This window comes from Tachypleus tridentatus, chromosome 12, assembly GCF_004210375.1.
Source record: "Tachypleus tridentatus isolate NWPU-2018 chromosome 12, ASM421037v1, whole genome shotgun sequence".
NCBI classification, from domain to species: domain Eukaryota; kingdom Metazoa; phylum Arthropoda; class Merostomata; order Xiphosura; family Limulidae; genus Tachypleus; species Tachypleus tridentatus.
Window position 1 is genome coordinate 7,944,649 of NC_134836.1, and position 16,801 is coordinate 7,961,449.

Here is a 16,801-nt window from a genome sequence, read left to right on the forward strand (position 1 = left end):
AGAAATTCTAGGAATTTGAGAAGTTGTACTCAAATGAATCTGGAGAGCGCATAAAAACCCTGCACACAGATAATGGCGGAGAACATACGTCAAATGAGTTCCAGCAATATTTGAAGTCAACAGGCATTCATCATGAGATGTCAGTAGCATATTGTCCAGAACAAAATGGTGTTGCTAAGAGAAGGAACAGAACTCTTGTGGAATCAGCAAGAAACATGCTGTCACATGCTAAGTTGCCAAGAATGTACTGGGCGGAAGCTGTAGCTACTGCAGTGTATGTGAGTAACAGAGTATCCACATCGGCAATAAAAAATGGTAGTACGCCATATGAGAGATGGTATGGGAAGAAACCCGATGTAGAACACATGAAAATGTTCGGATGTCTTGCATATGCACATGTGCCAGGTGCGTCAAGACAGAAATTAGACATGAAGTCTGTAAAGGTACGTTTCATTGAACATGATAACTGCACCAAGGGATATCGACTGTTGATGAAAAATCCAGGAAGATTTTCATACGGCGAGATGTTATCTTTAATGAAACAGAATTTGGTCAAGAGCCTGTGACAAAGAGTATATCTCATCAAGTGAACAGATAATGGACCAAGAAACAGAAGTTAAAGCTAAAGATAAAGCTGAACGACCAGCAAGAAACAGGAAACTCTCCATCTGCTATGGATATGATGAGTATGCTGATATGGCAGCAGCAAATGAATCAGTTTGTCACACTGCAAACTTATGCAGTATGTTAGAGCCAAGCACATTAAGTAGAGCAATGTCAAGTGACAATACAAAGAAGTGGCAGTCAGCCAAAGATCTGGAATTTGAGTCTTTACAAGAAAATGACACCTGGGATCTGGTGGAATTATCAGTTGGAAGAAAACCTATAGGTTGTAAGTGGGTATTCAAAGTTAAGTATGGAAATACTGGAAATGTAGAGAGGTTCAAGAGTAGGCTCGTGGCCAAAGGTTACTCGCAGAATTATGGTCTGGATTACGAGGAAACCTTCTCCCCAGTGGTGCGCTATGCATCAATTCGCTCCTTGATTGCATTTGCTGTGCAGAACAGCTTGACAATTCTCCAGATGGATGTCATGACTGCATTTCTGAATGGAAATCTGGATGAAGAGATATACATGGAACAACCGGAAGGCTACGCTATTTCAGCAAAGGAAAATCTTGTGTGTAAACTGAAAAAATCACTGTATGGATTAAAACAGTCACAACGCTGTTGGAATAAATAATTTCATGAACAGATGATGGAACTGGAATTTGTTCAGAGTTCAACAGATCCATGTATTTACATACGGAAGGGTGAAAATCTAGCAATAGTTGCAGTATATGTGGATGATATTAATTTGGTTGCTGATAGTGATGATGAAATAATCAATATAAAGGAAATACTGAAGGAAAAATTCCGCATGAAAGACCTTGGAAAGCTCCATTACATCCTTGGACTCAGTGTTGTTCAGGATAAAAAGAATGGCTGTGTATGGTTAAATCAAAGACAATATATCCTAACTATCCTGGTAAAATTTGGAATGACTGAGTGTAAGGCAGTTGCAACTCCATCATATGTAAACATGAAACTGCAAAACGATGATGGTGTAAGCACTCAGGTTGACCGCAGTTTGTACCAGTCGTTGGTAGGCAGCCTTCTGTACAAGATCAAATATTGCATATGCAGTGGGAGCAATATCGAAATATTGTGCTCAGCCCAATACAGCACACTTGACAGCAGCAAAGAGAATCCTACGTTACTTGAAAGGAACAGCTGATCTTAGTCTTAAGTTTGAAAAGGTACCAAGAGATGTCATTACTAGTTACTCAGATGCATATTTTGCTGGAGACCTGGATGATAGGAAGTTTACATCAGGAAATATCTTCATTTAAGCAGGAGCAGCTGTAATTTGGATTAGCAAAAAGCAATCCCCGGTGGTCCTGGTCCTGTCCACCTCAGAAGCAGAGTATATAACCTTGAGTCTTGCAGCACAGGAACCAGTATGGTTAAAACGATTACTGCAAGAAATAGGTTCCGAAGTTGATGACCCTGTTTGTATCATGAAAGATAACTAAGGAACAATCGCAATGGCACAGAATCCAGTGGGTCATGCAAGAACAAAGCACATTGATATTCGTTACCACTTTATTCGCCAATGTGTGCAGAATGGATCAGCAAAACTGGAATATTGTCCTACAAACAGTATGACTGCTGACATTCTTACAAAGCCACTTGCTAGAAATGCATTTGAAAGGTTCAGAGATAATTTTGGACTGGCACCAATGGATAAATGAACCAGATAAAATGACGATTATAAAAACAGATTGAAAGTAATTGTAAAACATTTAGAATAACTGTACGATTAATTACAGTAATTGTGAGTTTGTGTAAAACTTAAAATTAAGTGGGAGTGTTAAGAATATTGAGATAAGAGCTGCCACCTGTAGTTAGGAATAACTCAAGGATAATATTATTAATGACAGGGTCAGGAAGTATTGTGATGTCACACTTTGTAATTTGTTTGTACATGTGTATTCAATGTGTATCAACACTTACAAGTGCCATAAACTGCACTTAAGTTCTGAGCCTGTGTTGGGTGCATGTTTTCTTGATGCAGAGCAAGGAAGACTCAGGATGGTTCTGGGTCTCTCAGATGATGTTTCCGAACCTCTTGAGAGTTACGTTTGGTACCTGCTTTTCATTGGAATCACCTATAGTGTGGCTTTGTGTCATAACAGATCAAATGTGTTATTTCTCAGCTTTGTGTCCTGTATCATGATATTCAATGAATGAATATTGTCTCACTGTGTGGCAGTATAGCCTATTTATCTGTCTCACTATCTACTCGTTGCAGAAAAGGATGCAGTCTTTTAACTAGTATCACAAACGCATGCTACCTCAGTTTTTTCTAAAAGAAAGAAGTTTCAAACTCCAGAAATGTTTTCTTAGATTTAGAAATATAATACTCCTGACAGAGGTGTGAACACATCAGGCACCTTTTGGTGAAACATCTTGGCAGCAACCTTTGTTCCTTGAGGCTTGCATTTGGTTCCTGATTTTCTGGTATAAGCAGAAGTATAAATGGTAACTGCTGTCCTATCATGCCTTCCAAGATGGAGATGTTTTTGTTAGCTCAGTTGAATTTTTTACTGCCAAGTGGATTGCTTGACTCCAGACAACCTCAGTGTCCGTCCAACGATTGACAAAGTGAGCTCTTTCGAGTCAGATGCATTGACAGTTAGTACATCTTCATCCATGAGCTCAGCCACTGTGGAAATCAGTTTGGATGTCAAAGCACTATGTTTGGCAACTTCATATACTTACCCATAAACAGCAAATCTTTAGCATACTCATTGGTTTCGTTAGACAAATCAATGGCAATTGATATAGGCTTCTAATGCACTACTTTGGCATCAAATAGGAAACCAGGAAAGCTTAATAGTCAATAAGAGAGATTGACCATGACCAAAACTCAATTTTAAATACTGAAACTTCAAACTCAAGTTTAAAATTAAATGAATTTTAATTGGCCAAAAGTTTGTTCATGTGCATATACCAGGGAGGATCATAATGTGTGATTACTTCTATGAACTATAAATTAAAGTACTGGTCAAACAACACTTATATAAGCTTTGGATGTACTCATTCATATATTGCCAACACGAGGCCTACCTGCGCTAAACACTGGTATTGATACTCGTGGTTGGTACAGCACAGATAGCCAGTCCATTATGTATTTTTGCGCTGAACTACGTACAAACAAAATCTATCAATAAAATGCAGTTTCAACATAATAATTTATTGTTATGAATTACAACTCAGGACGTTGCACATGCGTGATAAGTAGGTGGTCAAAAGCTCAATTCATATTATATTCTCAGTGTGCATAATATAGTTCTTTTTCCAAAATGCTTGTGTTTATAGTGAGGTTTGATACCAGTAAAGAAGGTGTTGTCATCATATGTGGACTCTTAAATGCTAGAAGACTATTTTTCTGGTACTCCAGTTACCAGATCCATACGAGTTACAGACTGAATGAGCAGATGATAAGATAATGTGAATATACATACTGTTTGAGTGCATATGCAGTTACTTCATCAACACATTGAGTGTTATGGTAATAAGTCCCTAAAGTTCTTTCTATCCTCAGAAACTTGTAACTATTTTGTTTGTGTAAATAGCTGTTTATCTTTGTATTTGGACAATGTGATGCTTTAACCAAATTGTTTAGCAAAATAGTGTCACCATGCAATTAATTGAAAGTTGTCAACAGTTTTTCTTATTAACATTTCAGAAGAATTTATAATGATATTTAAGTACACTGGCAGATTCAAGAGTAATGTTCGAGAGCGTTCAAAACTCTCCTCATTCAGTTTACTACCAAATAAACATACATTTATACTGAATAAAAAAATCAAAACATTTTACGATTTCAAAATGAGCTGTCTCGCTCTGTTCACTACAGATATTGAAATCCATGATTAGTATTATATATATCTTTAGACTTACCACTGAGCTACTGGGAAAGATTTTATGACCTGTTGGAAAAGTAGCTCCCATTAAAAGAATCCTAGATCTAACCTTATTATGAAATCATTGAGATCTACTTAACTCTAAGGATCTTTATCTGACAGTAGAATAGCAGAGATTATTAAGTGAACTGTTGCAAATGCTCACGTTCCAGTTCTTGATTTCTATGCTATCGCAGTACTTTTAAGTAATATATTTGCTATAAGGGTGAAACGATAGGTCTACAAAATCGCAGAAGGGTATTCAAGATATTTGGAAAAACTAATTCTGCATTTTTGACAAACTGAATTCATGTGAGAAAATGAGAGATTCAATAAAGATATACATTCACAATAAACGATATTTCTTTAAATAAGATATACATTGAATAAAGACAGTTGACTTTGCTCAAGAGTTAAGTTTGAAGATGTTCCATGATGATGTAGATTAAATGACTCAGATGTAGTCCTACTATACCAACCCTGTTGTAGCCTGAATAAATCTTATGTAATATATTTAACTCATTAACATTATACTTCTCCAGAGCAACTAGCACTATTTACATAGCTGGTCATTTTCAATGAAACGTAATGGAGATCGTGAATTCAAAGATCATCTGACTACAAGTGGAAAATATCAATAACTTTACATATGATCCTGCAGCCATCTTTACCAGTACATGGGAAAAGGTGCTATTCTAAATGAATGACACAAAATAAGTAGCAAAAATACAAGAAAATAACTCATGTTCTTGGCCAATGTGTTATGTGGAAACTGAATATACTTTCATAAACAACAAATTATGTAAAACTCCAAAATTGATACAAGAAATAGAAAACACGTGGTATTCATGTACACCACAGCTTTTCTTCCTCCTCCTTACTGTAATTTACAAACATGCATTCCTGAAGAAGCAGTGTAACTTTTTATTTGTGTTATAAAAATAATTACATGTAACATAGATAACACAATCTTTTAACAATAAATAAACATTTTTCATGTAATAACACTCTTTAACAAAGATAACATAATGGTTCTTAGGACCCAACTGAAAAGTACTTATGAATCATGAAAACAGTGGCAGATATTATAAGGGAAGACGTTCGTTCAGTGGCATATGAAACATACTTATGTTCCTACAGATAAACCTGTTGATATTACAGTGTCTGTAGTTCCAGACACTGAAAGTATTTATCGATGATCTGTTAAACAAAGGGGAAAAGGTAGCTGAAGATAATAAAAGACGGAAATGTGCTTATATTAGTCATACTGTTATTTCAGCTACCAGACCAAGATAATGTCTGTTTATGATCCAGCTTGGATCTAAGCATCTTGTAGACATACTAAAGTTAGAAGGTATGAGGAATCAGCAATGGTAGAAAACCATCCAACGATAGATAAAAATGCATTTACGCAATTTATATTTGATAATGTTCATTTTAATGAGTATACTCTTGATGGGTATGACACTTTCCACGGTGCTCTCTGTCAAGCAGATGTTACTGAATGCAGAAAGAATTGGTCATTGTCTGAAAGCTCAACTCAAGTGTGTAAAGCACAATTGCAGATGTAAAATGCTTAAAGCATAAAAGGAGTGCATGATATAACAGTTGAAGACCTCAAAGACACCAAAAACCTCACGTTAGCTATTTTTTTTGCATGCCGTTATTGACATAGTGTGGATGTGTGGTTCATGATGGAAGGTACCCACAAACACATGTTAAAGTATTAACCAATAAAAATATGGACTACATGATCACTAAACTGATTTTGATAGCTTTCAGCCAAGTAGAAAAGATGCAGTCTACACTGCTTTGATGTTTTAATATTTTGTTGACGAGTATAAAATACAAAAATATCAGACCTATGTTTTCATATTCAATCAGCCTCTGTTTGTCAAAGCTGCAGAAATGATGGCTGTTAAAGGACCTAATATTGAACTTTAATCATTAGTTATCGGGCTTGGTGTATTTTTCTTACTGATGTCATTCATGAGTTCTGTTAGATTTATTGATTCGAAATAATTCAAAATCTCTTGATGATCTCAATAAAGACTCTGTACATCAAGAAGCGTCAGACAGGTATCACCAGTAGAATAACCAAACTGATTACAATGTTTCGATCAGGTAATACTGATGCAGTAGTTTGTATATCCTGGGAAATGTGGTGAATGGACTATGTATATCGAAACAGTTGACAAAATGATTTCTAATTTCCATGCAGGTAGTCATTTGGCACATGCAAATGTCTACAGGTGTCTGTATTGGAAGAAAGGATGACACCAGCTAAGTTAGAGAAGTTCACTATTTTAAGCAACTTCATGGTATGATGTAGTAATAAGACGTGAGCAAGTTTATGGACAGACATGAAAATAGAGCCGATGTTAATGTGAACAACAAAAATCCTTGGTTACCTCACCTGTGACCATGGCATGACTAAAAATGTTTTAAACCAGTAGGTTCTCGCTATTCCAGAGTTTGCTGAGTTACGACACCACTTCGAAGAGTTATGTGATTATAATTTTACAATCACTGAACAAAATGTTGAGCTCTGAAAGTCGATAAAAGTGCACAAAACTATGATGTTGATAAGCTGAAAGACTGGCTTACAGTCCATCATCTGCTACCGAAGAGTCAGGTATTAGCCTCCATAAGTACCGATATTGTTGGTAATGACACAAAGCTGAAAGCGTAAGGTATCTGGATAAAGTATACAGTATCAAAACTGTTTAAGAGAGTTTCTTAGACTTCTCTAACAATCTGCTCTTCCTGCATACAATGGCAGGTTGTGATATTACTTCTGCATTATACCAGAAAGGTAAAAAGAAGATATTTTCACTACTGCAAAAACAGGCAGATTTGTATAAATATATGAAGGTATTTAATGATCAACTTCTGCTAATAGATGCAGTCATATGAACTAGAGAAGAATTGCTTCTTGCCTTTGCACAGTGTCCTCAAGACCATATCATTTCTAAATGAGCATAGACCTTATTCCTTTATGAAAGAAGTTGCAATATGCCTGACACACACAAGTATCAAACTTGAAGCACTTTTGCTAACATCTGCAACAGTAAAAGAGCGTTCATTGCTTGTGTATAATCAAATTCAACACAGGTTAGGGCATTATCTACCATCAACTCATTGGGGATGGGACCTCATTGATGGGCAACTAAATCTAGTTCTAAGTCATCAGCTTCTTGCTCCTAATGCACTTTTAAACTACCTTCGTGCAAAAAGGCTGGGCTTAAGTGTTCACTGCTCTGTGGCTGTTGTCGTAGTAGTGTCTGCAACAAATCTGAAGAACCAGCTATACCAGCTGGGTGGTGAAAATGACCATTCTGGTGACCTTCTGCAATCCAACAGTAGTAATGAAGGTGAACAAGATATTAAAGAGGACTAACCATCCAACTGTGAGGATAATTTATTCATAATTAAGCCACCCTTCCATGATAGATGAACACTGCTTGAAGAAGGGGTTGCTGTTGTGATTGAATTATCCTGTTGTGATTGAATCATTATACAAAAATTTATATTACTAATTTGTGGTTGAAATTTTTTACACATTTAATGGTAGTATTTCTAGAATTATTCACATTTCTATAGTATTTCTAAGTTGTGATAAAGGTTAATAGAACTGTTGAATATGTGTGACGTGTTCATAGTTGACTAGTTTTTGACAAAATTGATTTTATTACATAAATAAAAAATAATAATTTTTTAAAAAGTGCTAAAACAAATTTACAACTCAGGAAAACCCAATATCGTTGTGTTTTTTAAAAATTATAATACAATTAGAAATAAGTATGGGGTTATGACTTGGAATATATGGGACTTTCAATATGTTATTAAATTGGTTCAGAAGAAGGTATCCACCAACTTTCATCTTTCCCTTATTTTTTTTTCAGTGTTTAGGTAAAAATGTCCTAATTTTACTGAGCTAATTCTAGAACCTAGCCTCATTTCTAGCTTAAAAATCTTGTCATACAGACAGTATTTAGTTCCACTGAGAAGAAATGGGTTACGATGATATTGCTTAGGTTTTTCGAAGTCAAACTAACCTGAAATATGGAGCTCTAGCTTTACGTTTGATCATTAGTCTTTGCAAACACTTTTATTATTTCTTTATGGACTTTTCTCCATATGTAAAGTGTGTCACAGCTTTAGTATCTTTTACTTCCCCTATTACACAGCCTGCATTTTCATTTTCAAAATTTATATTTTATAATGAAATGTCCGGAAAATATCCAGTAAAATTATTTACATATTAAATATATTCAACCTGGATGACAAGATATATTGCCATCATAAATAAATATAAAGGTGGACATCATGGGTATATGCTTGTTATGACAACAAAGCCATTACTGGTGAATTTAACGTACCTTTATCTTGATCAAAATAATGTTTCCGGCATTATACTTATGGAAATCACCAGATAAAACTAAATTAGGACCACTAGATAAATTCATGTTTTTCTCTTTCTAGCCATAATGTTAATATCTTTGTTACTTCTGTCTTTTCCATTAAAAATTCATCATCTGCCAAGCATTTAAAGATCGAAGTTGAAAGTTTCTATTATAAGCATTAGCATGGAAACAGTATGGCATATTTTCCAATAATACTTTCCTGGTCACTTAATACTGTTAATCACATTTCCATTAATGTTTAAGTCGAGATCATATATTTTGTCTACATTATCTCAATGTTAGCGTGTTTTCGTTTTGCTTATTACAGTGCTACTTATGTGATTGATTGATGTGCTTTATTTGTCCTTAAAACATTCATGAATGACTCTGTGTTATGGTTTGAACAGCCTATGATCCACACACACATGTAATTGTTTACGTATTTTTACACAAACATTTGCTTAAATACGCACATTGCCATACGCATGTGCTACCATTAGTCCCTGTAGTAGTTTATATAGTTCACACCTGAATGTCAGATGAACCGCTTCAGTAAGTTAAAAAGTTACCTATCAAAGCTATTCTCGGTACTGAGAGTGATGTCATCTAAGAGCTTTCAAACTCAACTCATTTACATTTCAGTCTTTACAAACTATCAGGTCATTCCATAAATAATAAAAGAAAATTTCATATACTAATGACTAAATATGTAGTAGGACATGTATAAAAATATGCAGTCAAATAAAAGAAACTAACCCAACTCCACTCTTTCAAGTCATTAATTAAACAAACCCTTATGAAAATTGATATGTCTGAGGAGTACATTAGGCACATAGTGCTTTATGAGTTTAAAAAAGACAATAGTGCAGCAGAAACTACACGAAACATTTAAGTCCTTTACGGTGCAGAGTCTCTCAATGAAAGAAAATGTCGAAGGTGGTTTCAGAAGTTCAGATCAAGTAACTACAGCTTAAGTGATGCGCCACGTTCAGGTTGTCCTTTTGAGTTAAATGATGACTTGCTGCAGGCTGCACTTGATGAAGATTGTGTTGTAACAGTTGAAGAACTAGCACAGAAGCTTAATTCAACCCATTCAACAGTTCACCATCATCTGCAACAGCTTGAGAAAGTATCAAACTTGGAAAATGGGACCGCCATGATTTGACAGAAGCCAACCTTAGAGCAAGGATGGACATTTACATTTCTCTGCACTCTTGTGAACGTAACTCACCTTTTTTGGACAGATTAGTGACTGGAGATGAAAAATGAATATATTATAAAAATGTTAAGCGCCACAGACAATGGCTCAGTGCAGGTAAACTGGCTCAAGCACAGCCCAAAATGGACCTCCACCCTAGGAAAGTCTTGCTAAGTGTTTGGTGGGATATTGTTGGTGTTATCCACTTTGAGTTGCTGCCATTCAATGTAACGATTATATTAGATTTCTATTGTCAACAGTTAGAACGCTTGAATGTTGTAATGAAAGAAAAGAGGCCTGTTTTGATCAAGGTAAAGGTGTTGTGTTACTCCAGGACAATGCGTGACCCCATACAGCAAGATCACATCTGCAAAGATTGAAGAACTATAATGGGAAAAATCTTCCACATCCTCCTTATTCTCCAGACCTTGCCTCATCTGATTATCATCTATTCCAAAGTTTGCAAAAATATCTTGATGGAAAAGAGCCTGAAACAAATGAAGATGTCAAAACTACCCTCTTTACATTCTTTTTCTCTAAACTTCAAGTATTTTAAGAAGTGGCATTCAGAAGGTTGTTAATCGTTGGCAGGAAGTAATTAGTAATAATGGAACATACGTTATTGATTAAATAACATTAAAAGTGTTTGAAATCCTTTCTCTTTTTCTGAACTTAAAATTGGACATTACTTGAGGGATGACGTGATATATCATCACTGGCAAAACTCAGAAAGACATTTGAAATTGTAGATCTGTCTGAGAGATCAATGAAAAAATTGAGCAAGTACCAGATGGTACCTCTGCAGAGTTCTCACCACCTAGCTAGGTTATCATAGTACTATTCTGGAAACATAAGTAAATATTTTGTATTGTAACATTAATTCAGTGGTTTGGGAAACAAGGAGTCGCAATACTCTTTTAATCCCTTTCTTTTTTGTCACACAATTAGCCAAACTGTTAATCATCTAATTTATTATAGAAACCTTTTGATTGTTTGATATTTTCTTTCCGCATCATAAACTGTAATAACTGAACTGGTCAAGTAGAAATCACACAATATAGTACACAAAGTTCACTGTGCCAATCAGAAATAAAAGAATGCCACTCTCTTATATTCGACCTAATGTTCATCCTAGATTTTATGATCAATCTCGTCATATGGACCAAGATGTCAAAGTTGACACTTCATTTGCTGATTGGAGCTAGTAGATACTATAACTTCCAATGACTCTTAGCATGGGTTATCAAAGATCACCAGATAAGTATCTGCAGTTTCCTCTCCATCAACAATTAGTTTGGTATAAGTTATTATAATTTTCTAGTCCTCTCCTGACTCATTGGTTTCCTCTCCCGTTTCTTGATCAAGCCAGTGTACAAAATGTTCGTCTGTGGAGTATAAATACAGCTGATTGACGTTTTCTACTTGCTTTTGCATGCCTCTTGTCAACTGTAGCTCATACATCAAAATATCAGGGATGAACCAATGTAGCCTGAATTAAGATACTTTTTTAGCAGTTGGCATGTGCCACAATCATACACACAGTCTCTGCATTGTAACACTCATTCTTTCACTATCTGATCATGGTATTTATTCTGCTAACATACTGACAAATTATCAGACTGAAAATAATTAGGTGTAGTACGACTCTTCACGTCTAACACTACAAAACCCAATGAAGTGTTGACTGTTGAAGAGTATTTTTCTTATACTATTTATTAAAGGTGAAGTCTAATGTATCTATTTACACGAAATAGATTATTTCCTATCCTGAAATTAGGGATCTGTCTGGTAAAAGATGAAGTCCCAGAATACTTTGTAACCGTGGCTGGTCATCTATTTTGTTAGACTCGGAATGATTGTAGACATGGTGGGTAACGAATTGTGATAATGTAAGGATTGTTTCACAGGCTAGGTGTAAAAGTGGATACACTGATGTATTTGTGAGACCAGATGGCTAACAGGGTTGAACGACAGTGACTTAACATATTATTAATATATTAAATATATATCCAATAAAGCAATCATTGTTCCTATTTCCTTGGTATACTAGGGAGGTCGCCAGTGCTAAAATACAGTGGATTTTATAGAATAGAGTTACACAATATTTACAGAGTGCTTATCCTCTTTAGTAGTGATAGTGACTTTAGAAAGTAGAATTTATTTATTTGTTTGTTTGTTTTTGAATTTCGCGCAAAGCTACACGAGGTGTATTTGCACTAGCCCTCCGTAGTTTAGCAGTGTAAGACTAGAGGAAAGGCACTTAATTATCGCCAACTCTTAGGCTACTCTTTCACCAACGAATAGTGGTATTGACCGTCACATTATTACGGCCCCATGGCTTAAAAGGCGAGCATGTTTGGTGTGACGTAAATTCGAACCCGCGACCTTCAGATTACGAGTCGAGTGCATTAACCGCTTGGCCATGCCAGGCCATAAAAATTAGAAAAGTACATTAATTTTTTTTATTGATTTTAACGGGTGAACATGATAATTCGTGTCAATGTATTTCTTTTACTGCAAAAAACGAAAACGAATTTCTGATTGCATTAAATGGTAGATGTAAATTCAATACCTTGGATATGGTTGAAGATACAGACAAGTTGAGCTGATTGATAAACGTAGGATTAAAATTAATTTTAGCACAAGTAATGGCTCAAATTAATTCTAAGTTATGTAACACATTCTTAGTAATGAATCAGCTAATTCACAACAGATGATGGAGCTTATTTAATAAAAAGGAGAGAGATATCTAGTCCACAGATATAATGTTTTGATGTTTGACTATACTTTGAAGTTAATGTCTGAAAAAGTGAATATGATATTTTAATGTGTATAAAAAGTAATCTTGGAACTAAAACCACGAAAGTGTTAGCTCATCGGTATAAAGTTGAACTTTTTGATCAAAGTATGGGGAGAGATGGAGTCTCGACAGACTCAGCTAAAATAGCTGCAGTGAGAGACTGACCTCGACTCTCAAAGAAGTATGAAGCTCACAGATTTCTTGTTGTTGTATCACATTACTGATGATTTGTGTTAATCTTCTGTTACTATCAGGAAGATGGTAGCACCATTGTTGGTTCTCTTGAAAGAGGAAGCACGCTTTGAATGGAACAAGAAATGCGATCGTGTATTCCAGCCTCTAAGGTCTGGTTTGGCGAATGCTCCAGTGCTGGCCTATCCACGCCAAGACTTTGAGCTTCTCCTGGACTTCAACATCAAAGTCAACGAAATTTAAGTAGTGTTATTACAGTTGCAAAACAAATTAGAATGTGTAATTGCATATGTTAGCTTATACTTATGGCTTCTGAATGTCGATGCTGTAGGACTAAAGAAAGCCGCTTCCAGTGGTTGTGTTAATAAAAACCTATAACCAGTTCTTGTATTGTAGGAAGCCTGTCATTCAGTTGGACCATGTTTTTCGTAAGTAGTTAGTAAATTTTAAAAATTTATGAAGGGATGATAGCACTTTGTATAATAATTTAGAACATGACTTTATTATACTTCTCTGGCTGGGCTAACAACCTAAAAACACAAATGGATTATTATGTCAAATGGTTATATCTCGTTGTGAAATGTCCTGATTCGTGAAAAAAGTGAGAGACGAAACTATGACCATTTCAGTTTTAACAAATGCAAATCATTAATTACGATATACCATCGGGGAATGGATGCTAAGTTAATGTTCATGGTGTTCTGGAGCAAACAGCTGAAGGATCCTCACTCAGCATGAATGCTCCTTACTGTTCAACAATGTCAAGCCCAATCGGCACTAGTAGAGGAGCATAGCATGGATTCATAACCTTTGGCACCTAAAAACACAGTTACAAGTGCAAAAAATGTTCTGTATCATTGATATTAGCCAATAAAGCTTGGTGTCCCAAACTCTACACCAAGATACACTACGGACTTTATAAAACACAAAGACTGAGGGCATCAGCATGCAACTTGCACTCGCGTTAATATTTTATGGTAGTTATTCTAGTCACAAATGAGTCTTTGTTTTGTTTTTGAATTTCGCACAAAGCTACTCAAGGGCTATCTGTGCTAGCCATCCCTAATTTAGCAGTGTAAGACTAGAGGGAAGGCAGCTAGTCATCACCACCCACCGCCAACTCTTGGGCTACTCCTTTACCAACGAATAGTGGGATTGATCGTCACATTACAACGCCCCCACAGCTGAAAGGGCGAGCATGTTTGGCGCGACGGGGATGCGAACCCGCGACCCTCGGATTACGAGTCGCACGCCTTAACGCGCTTGGCCATGCCGGGCTCACAAATGAGTCAAGGTGCTTAGTACTTGCGTAAACGCTGTTCATTGTGTATCACCCGGAAGAAAAAAGAGCTGAGATAAGATTAATTACAACAGAGAAATGTTGGTTCGTATTTCCCTATAAATATAAGTTAATTAAACCAACTAATAGCAGTAGACTTGATCAGGAAATAGAGTAGCCTATGTTTAACAAGTCGATCAAAGTTTTTTTTATGTGAAATAATAGTGACACCTGATAAGTTTAACAAAATTAATGTAATCGTTATTATGAAGCAAACAAAACTAAAATGCAATGCACATGTAACACAAAAAGATAAACACTTGTAGCAGATCATACTTTTATCCACAGTTTTCTCTTTCTTAGAATAGACTTTTGTGGAACTAAACATTTTGATATTCTTTGATACATTGTTTAAGCAGAATACTCATGATGAAACTTTATAAAATGGACGGCAACTGCCTGTTGTGGAGACACAAGTGTAGAGGACGACGTTTCGAAAGTCTTACGCCTTTCGTCTTCAGGTCACAGTTGCCGTCTATTCTACAAAGTTTCATCATAAACATTTTGATCTTATAGTGTGTCTATTCAAAGAACTCCAGACAGAACTGAGCTAAGCAGACACACTTAAATTCTGCAGGTAAACTTGACTACTTTGTTCAGATGACACTTGTGACTCTTGTTCTATTACATTATTAGTTAGCTCTAATACACACATATTGTCAATTTTGTCATCAAAGTGCATCGCAGTCATTAATCCTATTAATATTATTGTTGTTTTTACTGCAGTATCCCTTCGGGTATAATAGATATTATCTACAGTGGAATAAAGAAACAAATAACACACATCAACAACTTTCTAAATCATGTAATTATACTAAAACTACTCAGGAACTAAACAAATGACCTTTAAAAATTCTGTAGCATTAAAATCAGGTGTAAAACATTTGATACGCTTGCATATCGTATGTACATCCATGTAAGATCAACATAGAGACTAGACATCCTTTTCTTCTTTTTATACTCAAAAACTGGAGATGAGAAAGCACTATTTGAATGCTGCATGGTCTCGTTCTTTATTATCTGCTTTATTTCAGTGCTGGGTATATTTGTTGAGCTTCATAGAAGCCTGCATATGGATTATTAAATTTGATATTCATCACCTGTATTTATACAATGTTATTGTTCTCTGACCCTGTTGGCCATCTGGTCTCACAAATACAACAGTATATTCAACCACATTTTCCATCAAACAGAAACAGGGACATGAGAGAAGCTTATTTGTTATTAATTAAGTACGGAGCGACACAAAGGGCTATATGTGCTCTACCCATCACTGGTATAGAAATCCGGTTTCTAGCGTTGTAAATCCGCAGGCGTACAGTTTGCAATTGGGAGGTTGAAAGAAGTTACCTGATAGTTTTGTTAAATACTCTAATACCAAATGGCAAGTGTCTCTAAAAGGTCCAAAAAACATATATGTAATTAACTTTTTTACTATAAGTATTACCCCCGTGTTTCTATTTCTCAATATCACTGTTATTTATATATACTTTTCCATATTACAATTTTCTCTGATTCCCGTTCTTTCTCATTTTTAATTTTATTTTTCTATTCCATGAAAACCGTTTTAACATTTTTAAATAGTTATATCGCTTCCCTCACCTTAAAAATTGCTCTGGTATGTAGAAATCTAAAACAAAAAAATTGAAAAATTTGTACCACAAAAAATGGTTGATGGGAATTAGATATTTTAATATACACAACATTCCAGCCCGACACTTAGTTAATATTAAAACATCTGTTTCACATTAGCCATTTTTCATGGTAAAAGTGTTTCCCCCTTTTTTATCACTCTTCCATGTTTTATGTAACACATACATTTCTTTTGTACAAACTAAATCTGACTCTAATGTTTTCAGTTATGATTAGCTAGTCCCCAAGATCAACGTACCGATAAAATCTATTATGTGATGTTGACATATTTCCCTACATATTACATTACACTCACTACTCATTACCCTTTGTTCTCCTGGAAAATAATAGTCAACTATATGGAAGCGTTGGAGCTTTGGGTTGATATTAGTCTTTCGTTTTTTTGTTTTTTTTTTGGAAATTCAAGCAAAAAGTTACCGAGTTGCTGACTTTACGTCGGGTCCAAATTATTTTCACATTACTCATTCAAATATCCAGATGTGTTGGCATCCTGTAGATTTCTCAGACACGATGTAATGGATACATTACAGCTAGTCTCAGTTATTTCCGTTTTACTTACTCTTCTAATGATCATAACAGCAAGAAGGTGAATAATCAATATTCCATAATTGTAAAACAGTGTCGTTAATCATATTTATCCTTAATCGGGCAGAGAATTGCACAAACTAATAACTCTTCCTTTCAGGTTGAAAACTGCTCATTT

General features: G+C 35.4%; 1 protein-coding gene across 1 annotated transcript in view; it reads left to right on the forward strand.

The window, feature by feature from the left end:
* The first annotated feature begins 2,086 nt into the window (after positions 1–2,086).
* The window catches only part of LOC143234926 (uncharacterized), an 84,529-nt gene continuing 69,814 nt past the window's right edge, over positions 2,087–16,801 (forward strand). Inside the window, exons 1-3 of the mRNA XM_076472621.1 lie at positions 2,087–2,201; positions 2,617–2,681; positions 7,413–7,884. Coding sequence (XP_076328736.1) covers positions 2,087–2,201; positions 2,617–2,681; positions 7,413–7,884 — 652 coding nt within the window. The remainder of the gene's footprint in view (positions 2,202–2,616; positions 2,682–7,412; positions 7,885–16,801) is intronic.